We start from the raw sequence: 23,557 nt of genomic DNA on the forward strand, positions 1-23,557 counted from the left end.
CCACCGTTTCCATCCCGGCTAACAATCTTAAGCTCAGTAAGATCCTTCATTTGTGACCTCAGTGTCGTGTTTGACCCCAAGTTGAGTTTCTGGCCAAAGATCTGCACCATCACCAAGACTGCCTTCTATCTCCGTAACATCACTCAGCCCTGTCCCTGCCTCAGCTCATCTGCGACGATCCTCATCCATGCCTTTGTTATCCCTCGGCATGACTAGTCCAATGCAATGGGCCTCCTATCTTCCACCCTACATAAATTTCCAAAACACTGTTGCTTGGATCTTAACTGACTTGAAAGCTCATTCCTCCATCAACAATGTACCTTCTAAGCAACCTGAATGTTGCTGCGCAGGCCAAGCTCAAGTTGGCCCTTTTTTATCTCACATGTGCGGCCATGCAAATATATTTAGAGGGGCCACTTACTTAAACAAATTGCCGACACACGCCAAAATAAAATTAGAGGGTACCTTGCTTTTCACCCCTATTCTCACTGACCTTCATTGGCTACCTGTCCAACAATGCCTCAATTTTAAAATCCTCATCTTTGTTTTCAAATCTCTCCATGGCTTACTCCAACCCCTCACCATCACTGTAATCTTCACTGGACCCACAATCCCACGAGATATCAGCACTCCAATTCTTTACCCTCTGCAAATTCTGGAATTCCCACCCTAAACTTCTCCTCTCTAACTCTCTTCCCTCCTTTAAGATGCTGCTTTTGCACCTTGTTGATCAAACTTTTGGCCCCCATTTTTGATTGGCCGCTCTGTGGCTTGCTATCAAACGATGTCAAAAATAATTTAATTCATATCGCTCTTGTTAAGTGCCTTGGGACATTTTATCTCTTAAAGTATGCTGTATTAATGTAACTTGTTATAAGGAGTTGATTATCATGATGTTCAGTGATTACTTATAAATGGATAAAGAAGAAAAACATTGCTGTACTAATGCAACAAATCCGCTCCTTATTGGACACATTGGGAAAACATTGCTGCCAGAATGAATTCATCCTCTCTCCATTTTTACAAGCCAGTTAGTGTTGTGCTCTACAGTAGTTGCATTGTGGCAGTGAGACACCTTACAATCAAAATTACAAGTGTTGCTTTTATTTCAGAAAGTGTATCTTTCTGTCCACTATAACCATTCATTGTCCTGGACCCATTAGGCTGCAACATTTGGCAAATGCCCCCAATGTTTTATTTTCTCTTTTTGATGTTTTTAGAATGTTATTCTCTTGCTCTCTCATTATCAGCCCCCCCCCCCCCCCCCCCCCTCTTTTAGCCCCACTCTTGAGGTTTTTCTCTCTGATTCATTCCCATCCTCACTCGCAACATCACACATCATTCTTCAGTTGAATATAAGGTGGTAAACCTCTCTCGGTGTCTGACAGTATCACAGTTGACCTCTGTGTCTGATTTCTACTCGCCCTGTTGAAGCTTCAACATGTTAATACATCAATGTGTTGGCACAGTTCATCCTGGCATTGAGAAACATTTGATCCAGGCAGGCATGTCCAAACAGAATGGGGGGGGGGGGGGGGGGGGAGTTTAGCACCCATGACTTGACAGATAATTTGAAATATAGTTTGTATTTATTGTGATCCAACGCCCTGGAAGCACATTACTTGGAGGTTCGCCACTGTCATCAAACCACTGTAGTTGCTACTCTCTGGAGTCAGAGTGAACAGTGTAAAAGCAAAATGAACTAAAATCTCCATATCTTTCTTTTGTAGGTTGGGAGGAACTGTATCTGCGTACAAGATAGTACCCGACGAGGTTGATGAAATCAAGGTAATCACCTCGTTTTCTAGTTCTGAAGGCCTGCAACTTACTTGATTTTACTTGATTTCTGTGAATCCTTACTTGGCAATCTTCAAAAGAATATAAAACTTGTCAAGTTTTATATTGTTCGTCATTTTAGTGCAAATTAAACAATACTTCACAAAAATGACCTGCTTTAGTTGCGAAGTAACAACTCTTTCCTGTTTCACTCTGCAATGTTAATGAAAATGTTGAACACTGGTTACAGTGACTGAAGATGTTAAAAAGATGTGTGGCTGTGCAGATTGAAATCCATGCAGTTGTTGGCTAGGGCTGTTTTATACTGTCTATTACTTAATGCAATGTATCAGCATTGAGGTACATCCCTCAGTTTTGTAATATGGCAATTCTACATCCACGTGGACAGTTTGGTACTCGTCATTTTGATACGGAGACATTAGAGTTTGACAGCAATCGGTTAATTATTGGTAGGGATAACATCTTACCTTAAGGTAGATGTTGTAAATTTTATCCTGTTTGTCCTACTGTTTTATTTTCTGACCCTCCAGCATTGCAGTAGTGGTGTGCCTAAGGCTACTTCACAGCAGTGGAGAGCACAGCTCCAATTATTTGCTGAACTCATTGAGATTTTGCTTATCAATGCGGCAAATTTGTTTCCATTGACTTTGGATACGGAATGAAGCTGAATTATCTGAATTGCAAGTCTAGACTAACCAGATCACTCGCCCTTTGTGATTAGAATATGAAGGATTAAACTGAGTGTACAATATTAACTATTTAATAGTTAAATATTCTCCGACCACTAAAATGTCGGCAAGGCGTCAATCCCACCGCCCGCCTCGGAGAATGGCGGGGACCGGGTCACGTCGGCGTCAATCAAGACACCTATTTAACGGCGTCAACCAGTGCTAATGGGGTGAGAGCGAGTGCCGGGGGGGGGGGGGGGTGGAGAGGAGGGGGGAGCGAGTACCGGGAAAGGGGGGAGCGAGTGCCGGAGAGCGGGGGCAAGTGCCGGAGAGGGGGCGAGTGCCGGAGAGGTAGGGGAGAGGGCCGGGGAGGTGGGGGAGAGTGCCGGGGAGGGGGGCGAGTGCCGGGGAGGGGGGGGGGAGGGTACGGGCAATGATGACATGTTTCTTCCACCCCCCCCCCCCCCCCGTCATGTTTTCTGATCAGCCAGCAATGTTGGCCACCGTGGCGGCAGCCACTATTCTACATGTTGCCCTGGAGGAGGAGGAGCGTGGCAGAGAGGCGGCGCAGGCTGCAGCAGAGGGGCAGGAGCCCAGGCTGGAGGGCCACCCGCCCAACAGGACATGGAGGAGGGGGAGCACGAAGAGAGGGTGGAGGACGTTGTGGCACCACAGCGACGGAGACGCCCGAGGAGGCCCCGTGTGTACCGGCCCCGTTCGTCATACCAGGACCTCATGGACCGGGAATGCAGGAGGAGACTCCGGATGAGCCGTGAAACCGTGGCATACATCTGCCACCTGCTGGCACACCTGGCACTGGAGGAGGACACCCTCTCCCCGTGTCCGTCAAGGTTACAGTGGCCCTGAACGTTTATACCACGGGGTCATTCCAGGCACCGAGTGGGGACCTGTCCGGCATCTCGCAGACATCGGTGCACCGGTGCATCCGGGCAGTGACAGACTCCCTTTATGCCAGTGCGGACCACTACATCCGGTTTCCAGGATGCCCGGACCATGGGCTTCTCTGCTGTGGCCGGTTTTCCCATGGTTCAGGGGGCGATCGATGGGATGCACGTCGCCGTGCGGCCACCTGCAGATTACAGGGCCCTGTTCACCAATAGGTAGGGGACCTATTCCACCGCATGATTGTCCTGCACATCTGCGCCCGGTCCACGGGAAGTGTTCATGACTCATACGTGTTGTTGCGGTCTTACATCCCCGGCATGTTCGAAAGACGCCACCCCTGGCTGAGGGGCTAGTTGCTGGGCGACAGGGGTTACCTGTTGCGGTCGTGGCTGATGACACCTGTAAGGAGGCCACAGTGTGATGCTGGGAACAGCTACAATGGTGCCCATGCAGCAACAAGGGGTGTGATAGAGAGGTGCTTTGGGCTGCTGAAGATGCGTTTCAGGTGCCTAGACATCTCTGGAGGAGCCCTCCAGTACCTGTCAGATAGGGTCGGCCACATTGTTGCGGTTTGCTGTGTCCTGCACAACATAGCCCAGCAGAGGGGCGATGTGCCGCAGGCAGAGGAGGGGGGAGTAGAGGAGCAGGAGGAAGAGGCGCAGACCTCCGCAGATGAGGGAGATGGGGGCAATGGTCAGGACAGACAGGCTGGACATGGGCGGGTGGCTGCCCACCGTTACCGGCTGGGACAGCGGGCACGGGACAGGCTGATAGCCGCCCGATTCACTGACTAGGGGGCATGCGAATCGGCGAGTATGGCCACATACCGCACACCATGGCAACATCCGACCAGCCTCAACCCCCCCCCCGCCCCCCGCCCCCCGAACCCACCCAACACCAACACCAACACCCTGACCCCCCCTGACCCTGACAGCAGAACTGGAAGTGGACTCCTGTGATTCCTGCCCTGTGACTCGGGATCCCTTTGGCGGCCGTTTCCTGGGGCGGCCCGGCCTATATGGACCAGACTGTGGCTCGGGCGACTGGGATGGCGAGCTGGCAGCCTGTCCTACCCGCTGCCCACCAGATGCACCTGGGACAGAAGTGGGGGCGAGTCCGAGGTGCTGCGGTGTTCCTGGTCCTCCCCTGCAGGGGGACCCGGAACGGGCCCCAGCACCTCCTCCTCCCTCGGGGTGCCCGATGGCCCCAGTGCCTCTACATGGGTCAGGGTGCGAACGGCCATCCGATGCCCCCCTGACACCTGGCTCTGCCAGTCCTGGAGGCCCGTGCTGGTATTGACAAGGGTCTGCAGGTTTGCAGCCATGGAGCTGAGGGAGTTGGCCGTCCCTGTCTGTGTCTGGGCGACACCGGCCAGCACATGGGCAATGGCACCGATGCCCTCAGCCATGGCCTGCTGAGACTGGGCCATGGCCTGCTGAGACTGGGCCATGGCCTGCTGAGACTGGGCCATGGCCTGCTGAGACTGGGCCATGGCCTGCTGAGACTGGGCCATGGCCTGCTGAGACTGGGCCATGGCGTTCAGCGCCTCTGCCATCTGCTGCTGGCTCTGGCTCTGGCTCATGGCTTCCTGTGACAGGGAAGCCATGTCCTGGGCCACACACGCCGCCCTCACGGAACGCCCCAGGCCTTGCATCCTGCTCCCCATGTCTGAAGCCGTCGCACCCATTGCCTCCACCGCGGACGCCACCCGTGCGGTTTTGGCCTGGGTGGCACGCATGACCGGCACCATTTCCTGCTCCTGGATGCGGGTGGACTCCTCCACCTGTGTCTGCAGCTGCTGCAAGCCAGCCATCATCCTGTTCCTTCGTCCCAGGTTTGCTGGCTGCATTGGGTCTATGGGTGGATGTGGTAACTTCAGGAACCCGGGACCCGTCTGGGCGGCAGATAGTCGCTTGCGCCAGGATGCCCTCCGACCTCCCGGCCCCTCTGTTGCTCCTACCTCCACCTGCTGTACCGGGACGGCTGTGTTGTGCGCACCAGTGAGTGTACCAGAAGCATCATCACTAAAGTGCCCAACCGACGTGAGTGTCTCTGCGATGGTGGAGGGTGATGGAGAAAGCAGTGGCGTTGTGGCGTGCACATCGTCCCCTGGGGTGGCGCCTCGTCTCCACCCGTCCACTGAGTGTAAGTGTCCTGTCATCCAGTCTCATGTTGTGGTATTGTGCAAAGCAAATAATGGCATGATGGGAAAACTAGTCAAGCTTCTTGGTACAATGAAATTTAAACTGACTTCGCATAACCTAAGGCACAAATACAAGCAGCCAAGGTCAACTTGACCCGAAAACTTGCTGACTCTAAACTCGGATAAAACTCAGTCGTCATACCCTAGAGCAGCCGAAATACACAAGATAAGCTAGAACTAGTTTCTTTCGATACTTAAACAAGTCTGCTCCGTTTCTTAAACATGCGACCAAAAGACAAGATAATGATATGAGACCCCGAGTCCTCTAAAGGTCAGCAAGGTGACGCCAGTTTAATGATTATTACTTATGTTTTACTCTTGATCAAATTCCTGACCAAGCTGTATTCACGTTATCTTGATTTTATAATATATAAATGTCGACCTATTTTTTGTACTGGGCAGACTTGGAAAGGAACCAGCAGTTTGTAATTGACTGCCTTCCGACTCCAAGTCTCAGCCATACTGCTAGCAGTTGTAGTTCTTAAATAAAGCTTAGTTTTGCTTACCTAACCAACCTTGTTGAATCTTTCTATCACAGTTACAGAAACGGGGAAAATATTAATTACGACAATGTGTGGCAGTGTCCTGGGGAGTGATGTCCTGGGGAGTGATGTCCTGGGAAGTGGTGTCCTGGGTAGGGCTGTCCTGGGTAGGGCTGTCCTGGGTAGGAGTGTCCTGGGTAGGGCTGTCCTGGGTAGGGCTATCCTGGGTAGGGCTATCCTGGGTAGGGGTGTCCTGGGTAGGGCTGTCCTGGGTAGGAGTGTCCTGGGTAGGGCTGTCCTGGGTAGGGCTGTCCTGGGTAGGGCTGTCCTGGGTAGGGCTGTCCTGGGTAGGGCTGTCCTGGGTAGGGCTGTCCTGGGTAGGGCTGTCCTGGGTAGGGCTGTCCTGGGTAGGGCTATCCTGGGTAGGGGTGTCCTGGGTAGGGCTATCCTGGGTAGGAGTGTCCTGGGTAGGGCTGTCCTGGGTAGGGCTGTCCTGGGTAGGGCTGTCCTGGGTAGGGCTGTCCTGGGTAGGGCTGTCCTGGGTAGGGCTGTCCTGGGTAGGGCTGTCCTGGGTAGGGGTGTCCTGGGTAGGGCTGTCCTGGGTAGGGCTGTCCTGGTAGGGCTGTCCTGGGTAGGGCTGTCCTGGGTAGCTGTCCTGGGTAGTGGTGTCCTAGGTAGGGCTGTCCTGGGTAGGGCTGTCCCGGGTAGGGCTGTCCCGGGTAGGGCTGTCCCGGGTAGGGCTGTCCCGGGTAGTGGTGTCCCGGGTAGGGCTGTCCTGGGTAGGGCTGTCCTGGGTAGGGCTGTCCTGGGTAGGGCTGTCCTGGGTAGTGGTGTCCTAGGTAGGGCTGTCCTGGGTAGGGCTGTCCCGGGTAGGGCTGTCCCGGGTAGGAGTGTCCCGGGTAGGAGTGTCCCGGGTAGGAGTGTCCCGGGTAGGACTGTCCTGGGTACGGGTGTCCCGGGTAGGACTGTCCTGGGTAGGGGTGTCCTGGGTAGGGCTGTCCTGGGTAGGGCTGTCCTGGCTCAGCTGCGACGGGGGCCTGTGGCTGCTCCCCTCGTCGCTGGGTGTCACACGCCTTCGTCACCACACCCGCACGAGACGGGGGCGTCGTCTCCGTGGTGCTCCATGTCTCTCCCTCTCCCGTGGCCACCCTGGGGCGTCCTGCGGGCGGTCGGCATCCGCGGGGACGGGTGCCTCGACGTTTGGTCCTGCAAACACAATACAGCAGCATGGTTAGACACACAGGCGGTGATCGGGGATATGGGGAGGGGGAATATGGGGGAGGGGGGATATGGGGGATATGGGGGAGGGGGGTATTGGGGAGGGGGGATATGGGGAGGGGGGATATGGGAGAGGGGGGATATGGGAGAGGGGGGATATGGGAGAGGGGGGATATGGGAGAGGGGGGATATGGGAGAGGGGGGATATGGGGGAGGGGGATATGGGGGAGGGGGGATATGGGGGATGGGGAGGGGGATATGGGGGAGGGGAGATTTGGGGGATATGGGGGAGGGGATATGGGGAGGGGGGATGGGGGGATATGGAGGATATGGGGAGGGGGTATATGGGGGAATAGGGACGGGCCGTGAGTGGCTGACTTGCTGGTGGGCCCCTGACCTCTGCATCGGCAACCTCCCGGTCCTCAGGTCCGCCTGCCAGTTCCAGGGCCCTTTCCTCATGGACGGTGTGTGGTCTCTCATCAGCTGTGCCCCCTCCAGTCCTTTGACGCTCCCTGTTGTTGTGTGCACGCTTCTCCTGTGTGGGGCGGGCGGGTGGGTGGCAGGGGTAAAGGGCAACAGTGTTAGACAGGTATATGACCGCACGCCAGCGGTTGCGCGTATATTGGCAGAGGTCGCAGCACATTAGGGTTAGGGTGAAGGTGAGGGTTAGGGTTGGTTGCACCTGGGGGTGTGCCGCACATCGGGAGGAGTGGGGGGGGGGAGTACTCACCCTGGCTGCCCTGACGAGATTGTTGACCTTCTTGTGGCACTGGGTACCTGTCCTCGGTGTCACAGCCACAGCGCTGACGGCCTCTGCCACCTCCCTCCACAGGCGCTGGCTGAGGCGTGGGGCGCCCCTGCGGCCATGTCCGGGGTACAGGGCCTCCCTCCTCTCCTGTACTGCGTCCAAGAGCGCCTCGATGTCACGCTGGAACCTCGGGGCTGCACGGCGGCCGGTCATCTTTGCAGATCTTCCGGGGGGGGGGGGGGGGGGGGGGGTATTTTGTGCTGTGACATCACGCGGCGTAGTGACGCGCCGCATCCACGGCGGGTGACGCCGTCGCGAATGGCGTCACGCCACTGCTAGCCCATTCGGGCCCAGAGACTTCATGCCCTTTGAGGGGGCCCAACGCCTGAGTGGTCCACTCTGCTTTTGGCGCCGGGTCCCGGCCATCGCGCCGGTTTTCGGAGTACCCCGCCCCATAAAACTAGTTGATTGCATGATGTAAAATTGAAGAATACACAATTCACATTTGAACAGTGTAAAACTAGCTTCAACAGTGGACGTTGACGATTGTAAACTCACAGAATCTCACAGCACAGAAAAAGGCCATGCGACCCATCATATCCATCAGGGGCTGCTTTAGCTCACAAGGCTAAATCGCTGGCTTTTAAAGCAGACCAAGCAGGCCAGCAGCACGGTTCGATTCCCGTACCAGCCTCCCCGGACAGGCAGGGGAATGTGGCGACTAGGGGCTTTTCACAGTAACTTCATTGAAGCCTACTCATGACAATAAGCGATTTTCATTTTTCATATCCTTGCTTTTTGAAAGAGCTATCCCACAGTTAATCCCACTTCCCTGCAGTTTTTTCTCTTTCAGGTATTTATCCAATTACCTTTAGAACTTTACAGTTAAATCTGATTTCATCACCCATTCAAGCAATGGATTCCAGATCATAACAATTTGCATGCAATAAGTTCCCTCATGCTGCCTCCAGTTCTTATGTCAATTTCATTTAAATCGATGTCCTCTGATTGCCAGTGAAAACACTATCTCCTTCCTTATTTTCCCTGTCAAAAACCTTCATAGTTTTGATCACCTCTATAAAATTTCCTGTCACCCTATTCTACACCTAGTTGAACAACCGCAGCTTCTCCACATGACTCAAGTCCTTCATTGCCAGTACCATTCCAGAAAATCTTCTCTGCACCATCTCCAAAGCCTTAACATCCTTCCTAAAAAGTAGTGCCTAGAATCAGACACAATGGGCTTGATTTTCGCTGAGCCCGAATACCCAGGAGCCCTGTAAAAATAGCAAGCAGGTCCCAGTTCCAGTATTCTTGACGCTGTTGCTGGGGTTTCCAAGTTTCAGGAGTGCCTGTTAAGGGTGCAGGCTGGTTTGGGTTGTGAACCTACAGCCTACAGGCCGACCTGGCTAGCTCATTTGCCGTGATAGGCATGTCCTACTCCTCAGTAATTTTCCTGAAGTCGGTCTGGGTTTCCAGAGCCACCTCAGAGGTGTTGTGAACCATAGTCTGCATGAGGGAATCTTTTAAAAGGTAAGTTTAAAAGGTCCTCCTCATATCCACCATGCCTGGGTATGCATCCCCAAACAACCTCTATGGCTCGTCATGACTCCCCCCCCCCCCCCCCCCCCCCCCACCCACACCCCCAACCCCCATGATAAGGCATGGCACTTCATACCCAGTTGCCCACTTAATACTTTATAGAACCAATGAACTGTATAGTGACAATAGGATGTATAAAAAAATATATTCATTGGTAACTTTCCACTTTCCTAAAAGAAAATGTCTACTGTAATCCAATGAAAGTGTCAATAATCCAGACCCTTTAAAGTATCAATGGCCTAAACTGTAAGCACTTGAAACCTCTTCAGCTTGTTTAACTAAACAGAGCCAAGAAATTGTTGACCTGAATAGCCGGGCAACCGTTGCTTGATTAATAGCTCTCACTCTCTAATCTATACTGTTAATGAGATGGCATGGATGGGACATGGACAGTGTGGGAGATGGTGAGGGCTGGAGGGCCTTTCTGTTTTTATGATAACTGGGACAAAGTCCCGCAATACCAAGATAGGACTTTTAAACAGCCTGTCTCTCGACCCGGCAGCTTCTGTGGCTACCAATAACACCTTTTCATGGGTCAACTGCAACCCACACCTGCCTTCCTACAATGGAAATTCCGTCCGTGTGGACACTTTCTCCCGAGGTGGACGGGCCGAGCTGGGAATTTTCCAGAATCCTGATAGCCCATCATGGATAAAAATCTAGCTGCAGAATATTGTACTTTTTCACTGTTTCTGGACAGGTATTAAATTCATTAATGCTTATGTGCAGGAGAGAGAGCATTGTTTAACTGATCACATGTTTGGCCTTCAGTTTTCAGCACGTACAATTGGCAGCTAATTCTGGTTCACAGTTTGCGGATGGTTTATCAAAACATCTGCATGAGTAATTGTACTTTTTGCTTGTGTATTTGCATGGGAAATAATTATGCACAAACGGGCAATACCGGATGTGAAGGTATATCTTGGAATAGCGATCTAATTAACTTCAATTACTTAACAGCTTAAAAAAAGTATTGGTGCTAATTAACTATAGGACTTCCCCAATTCTAATTATTTGGAACATTAAGAAAGACTGCAAAGCCACTCAATGCATTTTTCCACTGGTTATCAAGAGATAGGCGCTCTCAGAGAAATAATCTTTCCTGTAATGTAGTCCCTTATTATGTAATTGGAATATCTGTCCAAGTGTTTTGTGCCATCGATTTCACCCAGGTCCTTACAGGGTCCTTCCCTGTTTGGACAAACCTTATATCCTTTCTGCTCCCTCCCCCAAAGCACAGAAAACCCCAACAGCACATGAAGCTATCCTTTTCCCAAATTAACGTGCTCCTAATCTACTGTGACACTGAGAAAAACACACCTCACTAGGGCTTTGAATTGAGCATTTGAGACTCGACAACAGCTGACTGCTGTACATCACTGTGCTGAGGGAGATCAGTGCTGGTACTTGTCGTGGATCTTGATCTCAGAACCTGGCAGCCGTTTGACTGGGTGGTATCAGTATTTGCTGAGAAAGGAAATTCATATTTGGAAATAAAAACACAATAGTCAATTGAGATAGGAAGTTTGGAACAAGAATAGACCACTTACCCCTTGAGCCTGTTCCACCATTCAATGAGATCATGCTTGATCTGTGACCTAATTCCATATCCCAAAGTAACAAAAATCAATCAATCTCATATTTAAAATGAACAATTAACCGAGCATCAACTGCTGTTTGTGGAAGACAGTTGGAAACTTTCCTCACACTTTCCATGTAGAAGTGTTTCCGAGCTCCACCCCAGAAAAGTCTGCATTGTTCGCCTATGCTCTCTAGCCCTGGATTTCCCAACCAGTGAAAATGATTTCTCTCTAACTGGCTTATTTGTTTCCCATTAACATCTATAAAACTTTGATCAAATCACTTCTTAACCTTCTAAACTCCAGGGAATACAACCAAGTTTGTACTCGTCATAATGGTGATCTTTCTGTTAGATCTTTCGGCATCAGAGTCCAGGGACAAACTGATGCAGAAGGAAAGGCAACCAAAGTGGTTCATTGAATATTCTTACAGTTGGCAAGAATCAAAATGGCAGTATGTATATTGTCACAGGCTCAAGGAGTAAATGGGCTCTTCTTGTTCCAAGGCTTCTACCTCAGTTTGTTGAAAATAACAGAGTCCAGCAGCTACATCCAAGTCTTTTGAAGTGCTGATTTGTTGCAGTTTATTTACACTGTAGATTCCCTGAAGCGTCTGTAGATTTACAGCAATCGTAGCTGGCTCTTTGATCTTTGGTTTCTCGCCATTGTCTTATTTTAGTTGCAGGAACACATCCTATTTAGTAGCTGTAGATCAAACCCTCTTGACAATGATCTGAGCAGTGTCAGGACTTGGTTATCAAAGTGGTGAGTGTGTGATTTTGTTTCAGAGCTAACAAAACCATAAACATTTGTTTGCAAAATGATGATATCGTCTTGGGTATAAGCAGAAAATACAGTCCTGTTCTGAATCACATAGAATCTGTAGAACCCCTACAGCACAGAAGGAGGCCACTTGGCCCATCAAGTCTGCACCTGCCCTCCAAAAGAGCACCCTGCCACTCCCCCGCCCTAACCCTGTTTCCTCACCTACCCTGCACATCTTTGGAAAATGAGGGGCAATTTAACATGGCCAATCCACCTAACCTGTACACCTTTGGACACTAATGGGAAAGTTAGCATGGCCAATCCACCTAACCTGCTCACCTTTGGATTATGGGAGGAAACGGGAAAACCTGGAGAAAACCCATGCAGGCACGGGGAGAATGTGCAAATTCCAAACAGTCACCCAAGGCCGGAATCGAACCCGGGTCCCTGACGCCGTGAGGCATCATCAAGTGGAAGCACAACGTCGCTGATAGATTTAATGTACAAACTCTTAAACATTTATCTTGAACAACCATCCAAATCACTGATAAAATGTGATAGTGTTATACAATGTTTGATGCAGCTAATATCTTATGATGGTTCTTCAGCTATGATACTTTTATTGCAGTGGTTAACAAATTGAAACATTTTTAAATTTTGCTGTGCTCATTTGCTGGCCACAGTGACTGACTAGTCTTTAAAGGCCTGTGTTTGATTTTTAAAATGTATTTTCTCCATGGAGTGTGGCCGTTGCTGGCCAGGCCAGCAATTGTTGCCATTATTACGATCCCAGACCAGACTCCCAACAGTGGCTAGACTACTTGGTAGAAAGCCCAATATTTTCTTCTAATTTTGAAAGAATGGGAGGAAAGGATACTTAGCTCCAGGAGTGATTATACCAAGAAATAGAGGTATGCGATATCAAACTTTATTATTAACACGGTATTAAAATCTCTAACATCACACCAGAAAATAGCTTACAATTGCCCTTTAAACAATACTATTCAATACAGCAAATGCAATGCCCTTTATTGCTATCTTTATTCCCCCTTAAACAAGGAAAAGCCCATCTCAGCTCTCAATCCACCTTAAAAACCAATGACACAGAGGAGGAATACTTGCTTTACACCAATATTCTTTTGACACTGTTTTACAGAAAAGATCTGACTCCTGTCAGACCCATGCAGAAATCCTGGTTGTATGTCTTCAAAAGCTGTTTCAACTGGTTGCTTCAGCTCCCCCTTGTCCTCAGACAAGTCTGCACTGTTTTAATGACTGTTAATCACTTTTAACTAAACTGCAAAGAGCAAAACCTGACTTATGGTCCCAGCTTCCCCCAGAGCAGAACTGACCAGAAAATGCTATCTCAAAAAACCTGATGCCTGAGCTCCACCCAGCAATGATATAATCTCACAGACAGGGGGGCACCGGTGATGAATCAGATCAATCAGATTAGCAGATTGGCTAGTCAAGGGAGTCAGGTAGGCGGAGAATACAGCCAGTGGATGGCAGGGGTGGGGTTATCGGGGGATATATGGGGGGGGGGGGGGGGGGGGGGGGGGGGGGTTGTTCTGCTGATGTGGGAGGGATCTGAAATAGGCACTGGAAAGGAGGTTGAGGGTGGAGGCAGCCAAGAGGCGGGCCAAGAATGGCGCGACGCACGGGCCGGGGGCCGGCCTGAGAAAGGCTATGGCTGACTATGGCGTGGGGGGGGGGGGGGGGTTGTGTCCCCCAACCAGGCTGATCACCTGGAATGTCAGGGGACTGAATGGGCTGGTTAAGAGGGCGCGGGTGTTCGCACACTTGCGGGCTCTGAGGGTGGACGTAATTATGTTGCAGGAGACACATCTGAAAGTGTCTGATCAGACCAGGCTAAGGAAGGGCTGGATTAGCCAGGTCTTCCACTCGGACTTGGACTCGAAGTCCAGGGGGGTGGCAATCATGATCAACAAGTGGGTGCAATTTGAGGCGGGGGGCATAGCCGCGGACAGGGGGGGCAGATACCTGATGGTAAGGGGCAGACTGGAGGGGAGAAGAGTGGTGCTGGTGAATATATATGCCCCGAACTGGGATGACGTGGACTTCATTAAAAGAGTGCTGGGGAAGATCCCGGACCTGGACTCTCGTAGGCTAATAATGGGGGGGGGGGACTTTAACATGGTCCTTGACCCAGCTTTGGATCGGTCGTGTCCCAGAACGGGTAGACTCCCAGCAATGGCAAGGGAGCTGAAAGGGTTTATGGAGCAAATGGGGGCAGTGGACCCCTGGAGAGCCAGACAGCCGACAGGAAGGGGCTACTTGTTTTACTCGCACGTCATAAAGTATATTCTAGGATAGACTTCTTTGTTCTAAGCAGGGATTGTATAGGGGAGTTAAAGAACACGGAATATTCGGCAATCACTATCTCGGATCATGCCCCGCACTGGGTAGACCTGCAGGTCGGGGGGGCGCACTATCAACGCCCGCAGTGGAGGCTAGACATGGGACTGCTGTCGGAGGAGGGGATCTGTGAGAGGCTTCGGAGGTGTATGCAAAACTACTTGCAGGTGAATGATACGGGGGAGGTCTCAGCAGCGACCCTGTGGGAGGCGCTAAAGGCAGTAGTGCGGGGAGAGTTGATCTCAATTGGGGCCCACAGAGCCAAGGCAGACAGGGCAGAGATGGACAGATTGGTTAGGGAAATGGGTCGGATAGATGAGGAACACGCGGAGTCCCCGGGGGAGGTTTTACTCAGGGAGAGGCAGAGACTACAGGCGGAACTGGGGGCGCTATCCACGAGTAGGGCCGTGGAACAACTTAGGAGGGCGAGGGGCGTGGTGTACAAGCATGGGGAAAAGGCCAGTAGATTGTTAGCGCAGCAACTCAGGAAGAGGGAGGCGGCCAGGGAAATAAGTAGAGTGATGGATGGGGAGGGGTGCAGAGTGGAGGACCCGGCAGGATTGAATAAGGTATTCCGGGACTTCTATCGCAAGCTGTACACTTCGGAGCCTCCGGCAGAACCGGAGGAGATGAAAAGGTTTCTGGACGGGTTAACATTCCCAACAGAGTGAGCGAGTGGATGAGCTGGGGGCCCCGATTAGAGTGGAGGAGGTATTGGGGGGCCTAAAGTCCATGCAGTCGGGGAAAACCCCAGGGCCGGATGGATACCCGGTAGAGTTTTATAGGAAGTTCTCGGAGTTGGTGGGCCCGGTCTTGGCGAGGGTTTTTAATGAGGCTAGGGACAGAGGGACCCTGCTGCCGACGATGTCGCAAGCCACTATATCACTGATAGTGAAGCGGGGTAAAGACCCGGAGGCGGTTGTAGATGCCAAGCTCCTGGCAAGGTACTGGCGATTAGAATTGAGGACTGCGTACCGGAGGTGATTGGGGAGGACCAAACTGGGTTTGTGAAAGGTAGGCAGCTGTCGGCCAACTTAAGAAGATTACTTAATGTGATAATGATGCCCCCGGCGGGCAGGGAAGTGGAGGTAGTGGTGGCGATGGATGCCGAGAAGGCCTTTGACTGGGTGGAGTGGGGCTATCTATGGGAGGTGCTCGGACGGTTCGGGGAGGGACTGGTGAATTGGATCAAGCTATTGTATCAGGCCCCAAAGGCCAGTGTCAGGACAAACAGAGAAGTGTCAGAGTACTTTAGGCTGTACTGTGGGACCAGACAGGGCTGCCTGCTCTCCCCGCTGCTGTTTGCGCTGGCCATAGAGTCGCTGGCGATTGCGCTGAGAGCCGCAAAGGGATGGAAGGGGATGGTTAGGGGCGGGGTGGAACATAGGGTCTCTCTCTATGCGGACGACCTGCTCCTGTACTTGTCGGACCCAGTGGCCGGGATGGGAAGTATACTGGGAATGTTAAGGAAGTTCGGCCAGTTTTCAGGATACAAATTAAATACGGCCAAGAGTGAAATGTTTGTGGTACAGGCAAGGGGCCAGGAGAACAGATTGAGAGGGCTACCATTTCGGCTGGTTGAGGAAAATTTCTGGTACTTGGGGATCCAGGTGGCGCGAGACTGGGGCAGGCTGCACAAGTTAAATTTGGCCAGGGTAGTGGAGCAAATGAAGGGAGACTTTCGGAGATGGGATGCACTCCCGCGGTCGCTGGCAGGGAGGGTCCAGACTGTAAAGATGACAATCCTCCCTAGATTTCTGTTTATTTTTCAGTGCCTTCCCGATCTTTATCCCACAGTCCTTCTTCATAAGGGTTAACAAGATGATCATGAGCTTTGTCTGGGCGGGAAAATCCCCGCGGGTGAAGAAGGCGATGCTTGAGAGGAACCGCAGTGAGGGAGGGCTGGCTTTGCCGAGTCTGATTAATTATTACTGGGCGGCCAATATCGCTATGATAAGGAAGTGGATGGTGGGTACGGGGTCTATCTGGGAGCGGGTGGAGGCGGCTTCGTGCAGGGGCTCCAGCTTGGCAGCCCTGGTCACGACTCCTCTACCGCTGCTGCCGGCCAGGTACTCCACCAGCCCGGTAGTGGTGGCGACCCTGCGGATATGGGACCAGTGGAGGAGGCATGTAGGGGAGATGGGGGCGTCTGTCTGGGCGCCAATCTGCGACAACCATCGGTTTGCCCCCGGGAGTATGGATGGGGGGTTTCAGGCATGGCGGCGGGCGGGGGTGGGGAGGGTGGGTGACATGTTCCTGGAAGGGACCTTTGCGAGTTTGAGGAGCTTGGAGGAGAAATTTGGTCTGGTAAGGGGAAATGATTTTAGGTACCTACAGTTGCGGGACTTTGTCCGTAGACAGGTCCCATCCTTCCCACACCTCCCGCCATTGGGGATCCAGGACAGAATAGTCTTTAGGGGGAAGGAGGGGAGGGTAGAGTCTCTGATATTTATAAGTTGCTCATGAAGGAGGAAGGGTCCCTGACGGAGGAACTGAAACTCAAATGGGAGGAGGAGCTAGGCGGGGAAATGGAGGACGGGCTGTGGGCAGAAGCCCTGAGTAGGGTAAATTCGACAGCAACATGGCCAGGCTCGGCCTGATTCAATTTAAGGTCGTTCACCGGGCCCACATGATGGTGGCTCCGATGAGCAAATTCTTTGGGGTAGAGGACAAATGCGCTAGGTGCGCAAGAGGACCAGCGAACCACGTACACGTTTTGGGCATGCCCGATGCTTAGGGGATACTGGAAGGGATTCGCGGGGATCATGTCCCGGGTGCTAAAAACAAGGGTGGCGATGGGTCCAGGGGTGGCAATTTTGGGATCCGGGAGTCCAGGGTGAGAAAGAGGCCGATGTTTTGGCCTTTGCTTCCCTGATAGCCCGGCGACGAATATTATTGGCATTGAGAGACTCAAAGCCCCCGAAGACTGAGTTGTGGCTTACGGACATGTCAGTTTTCCTGGGTATGGAAAAAATTAAGTTCGCCTTGAGGGGATCTGTACAGGGGTTCGCCCGAAGGTGGCAACCGTTCATTGACTTCTTTGGCCCTTCTATGGGCAGCACGATAGCATGGTGGTTAGCATAAATGCTTCACAGCTCCAGGGTCCCAGGTTCGGTTCCCGGCTGGGTCACTGTCTGTGCGGAGTCTGCACGTCCCTCGCCGTGTGTGCGTGGGTTTCCCCCGGGTGCTCCGGTTTCCTCCCAGTCCAAAGATGTGCGGGTTAGGTGGATTGGCCATGCTAAATTGCCCGTAGTGTCCTTAAAAGTAAAGATTATGGGGGGGGGGGTTGTTGGGTTACGGGTATAGGGTGGATATGTGGGTTTGAGTAGGGTGATTATTGCTCGGCACAACATCGAGGGCCGAAGGGCCTGTTCTGTGCTGTACTGTTCTATGTTTGCGGGAGAGTGAGCGTCAGCAGTAAAGGGGGGGGGAGATATGGGGGGGGGGAGATATGGGGGGGAGGGGAGATATGGGGGGGAGGGTAGAGTAGAGTAGACTAGGAAGGATAAAATGGCGGGTAGTACCGGTGGGCGAGGAGCGGGCTTGTGCAGTATGTTATGACTGAAGTATTGAATGTACGTGGATGTTTGCACATTTTTGCCTTTTTTGCTTTCTTTCTGTTGATGTTTGTAACTGTTTACAATGCTAAAAATCTACCTCAATAAAATTGTTTGTTAAAAAAAATGATATAATCTCACCAAGCCGAAAAACTAAATAACTTCCTAGGGATTCCCCTAAATCAAAGAAAACTTCATTAGGCTAAGCCTTTCAGGCGGCAAATTGTACCCTTGCCTCCTAAATATATTTGCCTTTCAAACTCGGATTTCTTTTAAAACATGGCTGCAGCAGTCAAACACACTCTAACCCAGGCTTTTAACCCTTCAGCAAATACATTTAATACAATATATCTAAAATTCCTACATTCATCACACCCATCCCTAATTGCCCTGGAACTGAGTAGTTTACTTGACCAGTTCAGAAGGCAGTTAAGAGCCAACCACATTGCTGTCGATCTGGAGTCACAAGGAGGCCAGACCAGGTAAAGATAGTGGATTTTCTTCCCTAAAGGACGTTAGTGAACCAGATGCGTTTTTACAACAATCAATGGTAGTTTCCTGGCCACCATCACTGATGACTAGCTTTATATTCCAGATTTATTTATTAATTGTAGTTATATTCCACCAGCTGCCATGATGGGATTTGAACCCGTGCTCCCAGAGGATTACTCCGAGCATCTGAATTACCAGTCCAGTGACATTATCCCAAGGCCACTATCACCCTGAACCCATGAATATACCATAGCATTTCACAATTACATTTTTCACTTAGAAAACCGCTCTTCCGGATTTACTGAGATTGTTGTACGTAAACAGATTGCATGTAACGTTAATGCTAAAAATGTGCGACTATTTAATTTTCTAGAGTGATGGCAATTCAAAAGATAAACAATGGCTGAGAATGGGTTGAATCGAGTGAGCCGCACGATGCCAAGTGGGAAAGCTCAAGCCGTTCCCGAATTCCAAGAATGGAAAATTCGGAAACCGATTTAGTAGAAGAGTAAAATTTCAAAGATGATAATCTCGAGTTTACTTGCCAGCTCTGTGTTAGAATAGGAAATGATAGGAAGAGTAGGGAACTCAACACACCGGGGTGACGTCAAGAAGCAAGTTGCTGTTTAATGGGGCTTTGATACCAGTTCTGTACATGATGCTAACCATTCAGCATGGATCGGCTACATCTCAACAGGAGGGGACTTAATGAATTGGCAAAACAAATGATTAGATGTGAGAATTCAGTTAAGCTATGATGGCAGGGGAAAGTAAAAATAAAAGTAACATGAAGAAATCAGTAGTTAGAAATAGGAATTGGTGCCTCACAGAGTCCTGTCCTGGGATTGTTTCCACTCACCGTGTGCAACAATGACAAATAATATGGCCAGTAAGAGTTTCTCAGAGAATAGTAAATAGAATAGAATCATAGCAGAAGGAGGCCATTCAGCCCATCGAGTCTGCACCGACCCTCTGAAAGAGCACACTATGTAAGCCCGCACCCCTCCCTATCCCCGTAACCCCAGCTAACATTTGGGCACTAAGGGACAATTTATCATGGCCAATCCACCTACCCTGCACATCTTTGGACAGAGGGAGGAAATCGGAGCACCCAGATGACAGCCAGGCAGACACGGGGAGAATGTGCAGACTCCACACAGACAGTCACCCACTGCCGAAATGGGATCCGGGTCCCTGGTGCTGTGAGGTAGCAGTACTAACCACTGTGCCAGCATGCCGCTATGATTAAGGAATCAAAAATCAACTTTGCAGAAATTCAGAGTTGTGCTGTTTTTTCTATTGGAATTTACACCGTAACCAGTATACCTGTTTATGCTAAAACTCTGTCATACATGCATATCACCTTGATTTTAATTTTTTTTAAATTCATTTACGGAAAGTGAACCCTGCTGGCTGGGCCAGCATTTATTGCCCATCCCTAACTGCCCTCCCTTTCAGAGGGCATTTTGAGAGTCAACCACATTGCTGCAGCCCAGGCACCTTGGTGGATTTCCAGTTGATAAAGTCTGCTGCCCGGGCATACGGGAGCATCCATGACCTCACGGGTGCACTTGTGCGCTGTAGCTTGCAATAATGCTGCGCAAGTCCCCGCTCGAGCCCCGGAAATAACTGGTTGCATAAAGTTCAGGGCTGCAGTGACTTCCACAGTCACTGGGAGCAGCTGTCCTCCTCCACCATATGGGGTGCCATGTCCACGAAGATGTGGTACAGGTGCCATACTTTCTGTTTGTTGAGATGGAGTCTCCTGCGGCACATGCTGTCCATGATCTTCTCGAAAGACAAACAACGTCTGTACAACTTGGGCCATCACTGATGCCACCCTCGTTATTCCTCCTCAGCCTGATGAGCAGCTGGTTCTTCAGGGGGTGCGGCGGCCCTCTGTACATGGCCTTCCGTCGATGCTCCTGCCTTCTACGGTGTCTGGCCGCCTGGGCTGCCACCAGCCCTGCAAGGGCACCCTCTGCGGGACAGACACCCAATCCATTTTGGTATCTGTAATTGGAATTGGAGAAGGAGAGAGACCAACAATCAGTTGGGGCTTCCACCTTCCACCCCTGGACCCTCAAATCCCGAAGCCTCCCCTACTCTTACATGTCCCATCATCACTCGGAATGGCTCCCTCCATTGAGCCAGTTGTACTGGAAAATCTCTCTCTGCACACTCACCCCCCCCCCCCCCCCCCCCACCCCCAGGAGCTCCCAGACCCCTGCCATGAATATTGGGCCATGATGTGGAGATGCCGGCGTTGGACTGGGGTGAGCACAGTAAGAAGTCTTACAACACCAGGTTAAAGTCCAACAGGTTTGTTTCAAACACGAGCTTTCGGAGCACGGCTCCTTCTTCAGGTGAATGTTGGGGACACCATGCTCAGATGCCCTCCCGTGATCCACATACTCCCCCTTTGGTTGCGAGGATATCCCCAGTGCTGAAGCCCAGCTCTTGAATGTTTGACCGTTGGCATCTATGGTGCTGATGCTTCTAGAGTTCAGGTAAACTGTTCAGACTTCAAAGTTTGATCGAAATGCAATGCAATAACCATTGCCTGAGACATAGCACATGTACTATGTGAGAGATTGACTAGGTTGGGATTGTTTTTTTAATAATAATTTTTATTGAAATTTTTGAAAAATGTAAAACAACAGAACAATAATAATAACAACAATAAACACCCCCCGAACCCGTAACAACGCATCTAACGAACCCCCCCACCCCCCCCAAACCCGATGAACAACAAAATAAATAAAAAATAAATTAAATTAATATAAACAATACCCCCCTGAAACACCCTCCCCCCCGGGTTGCTGCTGCTGCTGACCTAGTTCCCTATCGTTGCGCCAGAAAGTCGAGGAAAGGCTGCCACCGCCTAAAGAACCCTTGTACCGACCCCCTCAGGGCGAATTTGACCTTCTCCAGCTTAATGAATCCCGCCATGTCATTGATCCAGGTCTCCATGCTTGGGGGTCTTGCATCTTTCCATTGCAACAAGATCCTCCGCCGGGCTACTAGGGACGCAAAGGCCAAAACACCGGCCTCTTTCGCCTCCTGTACTCCCGGCTCCACCGCAGCCCCAAATATCGCGAGTCCCCAGCCTGGCTTGACCCTGGACCCTACCACCTTCGACACCGTCCTCGCCACCACCTGCCAGAATTCCCCCAGTGCCGGGCATGCCCAAAACATATGGGCATGGTTCACTGGGACTTCCCTGAACGCCTGACGCATCTGTCCTCACCCCAAAAAAACCTGCTCATCCTCGTCCCGGACATATGAGCCCTCTGCAGTACCTTGAACTGGATGAGGCTAAGCCTCGCACATGAAGAGGAGGAGTTCACCCTCTCCAGGGCGTCCGCCCATGTCCCCTCCTCAATCTGCTCCCCCAGCTCCCCTTCCCACTTAGCCTTCAGCTCCTCAACCAACGCCTCCTCCACCTCCTGCATCACCTGGTAGATGTCAGACACCTTCCCATCCCCGACCCACACCTCGGAAAGCATCCTATCCCTTACCTCCCCACGGGGGCAGCAAAGGGAACCCCTCCACCTGCCGCCTAGCAAATGCCGTGACCTGAAGGTACCTGAACATATTCCCCGGGGGGAGTTCAAACTTCTCCTTCAGCTCACCCAGGCTCACAAACCTCCCGTCAATGAACAGGTCTCCCAACTTCCTTATGCCCGCCCTGTGCCACCCCTAGGAACCCGCCATCAATGTTCCCTGGGACAAAGCGGTGGTTCCCCCGCAGCGGGGCCTCCACCGAGCCCCTCACTTCCCCCCTGTGTCGCCTCCACTGCCCCCAAATCTTGAGGGTAGCAGCCACCACCGGGCTCGTGGTGTACCTCGTTGGAGGGAGCGGCAACGGCGCCGTTACCAGTGCCTTCAGGCTCGTGCCTCCACAGGACGCCATCTCCATCCATTTCCATGCTGCCCCCTCTCCATCCATTACCCACTTGCGTACCATCGAGACATTAGCCGCCCAATAGTACCCAGAGAGGTTGGGCAACGCCAGCCCCCCTCTATCCCTGCCCCGCTCCAAAAAGACCCTCCTCACCCGCGGAGTCCCGTGCGCCCAAACAAATCCCGTAATGCTGCTGTTCACCCTCCTAAAAAAGGCCCTCGGAATAAAAATGGGGAGGCACTGAAACAAAAACAAGAACCTCGGGAGCACCGTCATTTCAACGGACTGTACTCTACCCGCCAACGACAGCGGCAGCATGTCCCACCTTTTAAACTCCTCCTCCATCTGCTCAACCAACCTAGTAAAATTAAGCTTATGCAAAGTCCCCCAACTCCTTGTCACCTGAACCCCCAGGTACCTAAAACTCCTCACTGCCCTTTTTAGCGAGAGCCTATCAATCCCCTCCTGATCTCCCGGGTGTACAACAAACAGCTCGCTCTTGCCCAGGTTTAACTTGTAGCCTGAGAAACTCCCAAACTCAGCAAGAATCTCCATCACCTTCGACATTCCCCCCACCGGGTCTGCTACATACAGCAGCAAGTCGTCTGCATACAGCGACACTCGGTGCTCCTCCCCACCTCGCACCAAACCCCTCCACCTCCTCGACTCCCTTAGCACCATGGCCAGAGGCTCAATTGCCAACGCAAAAAGCAAGGGGGACAGGGGGCACCCCTGCCTCGTCCCACAGTAGAGCCTGAAGTACTCGGACCTCCTCCCATTTGTCGCTACACTCGCCATCGGAGCCTCGTACAGCAACCTCACCCATTTAATAAACCCCTCCCCAAACCCGAACCTCTCTAACACCTCCCACAACTACCCCCACTCAACCCTATCAAAGGCCTTCTCCGCATCTAATGCCACCACAATCTCCGCCTCTCCTTCTGCCGCCGGCATCATTATCACATTTAGCAGCCTTCGCACATTAGTGTTCAGCTGCCTCCCCTTCACAAAACCCGTCTGATCTTCTTGTATCACCCCCGGCACACAGTCCTCTATTCTAGTGGCCAAGATCTTCGCCAGCAACTTGGCGTCTACATTCAGCAGTGAAATTAGCCTATATGATCCACACTGCAAGGGGTCCTTATCTCGCTTCAGGATCAGGGAAATCAGCGCCCGTGACATCGTCAGGGGCAAAACTCGCCCCTCCCATGCCTCGTTAAAGGTCCGAACCAGCAGGGGGCCCAACAGGTCCG

General features: G+C 51.6%; 1 protein-coding gene across 22 annotated transcripts in view; it reads left to right on the plus strand.

Annotated features, from left to right (window-relative positions):
• Positions 1-23,557, plus strand: part of LOC119957355 (gephyrin) — a 671,364-nt gene that overhangs the window by 324,367 nt on the left and 323,440 nt on the right. For all 22 annotated transcript variants that reach the window (XM_038785368.1, XM_038785379.1, XM_038785283.1 and 19 more), the window contains exon 3: positions 1,731-1,788. In XM_038785368.1, coding sequence (XP_038641296.1) covers positions 1,731-1,788 — 58 coding nt within the window. The remainder of the gene's footprint in view (positions 1-1,730; positions 1,789-23,557) is intronic.

This window comes from Scyliorhinus canicula, chromosome 2, assembly GCF_902713615.1.
Source record: "Scyliorhinus canicula chromosome 2, sScyCan1.1, whole genome shotgun sequence".
NCBI classification, from domain to species: domain Eukaryota; kingdom Metazoa; phylum Chordata; class Chondrichthyes; order Carcharhiniformes; family Scyliorhinidae; genus Scyliorhinus; species Scyliorhinus canicula.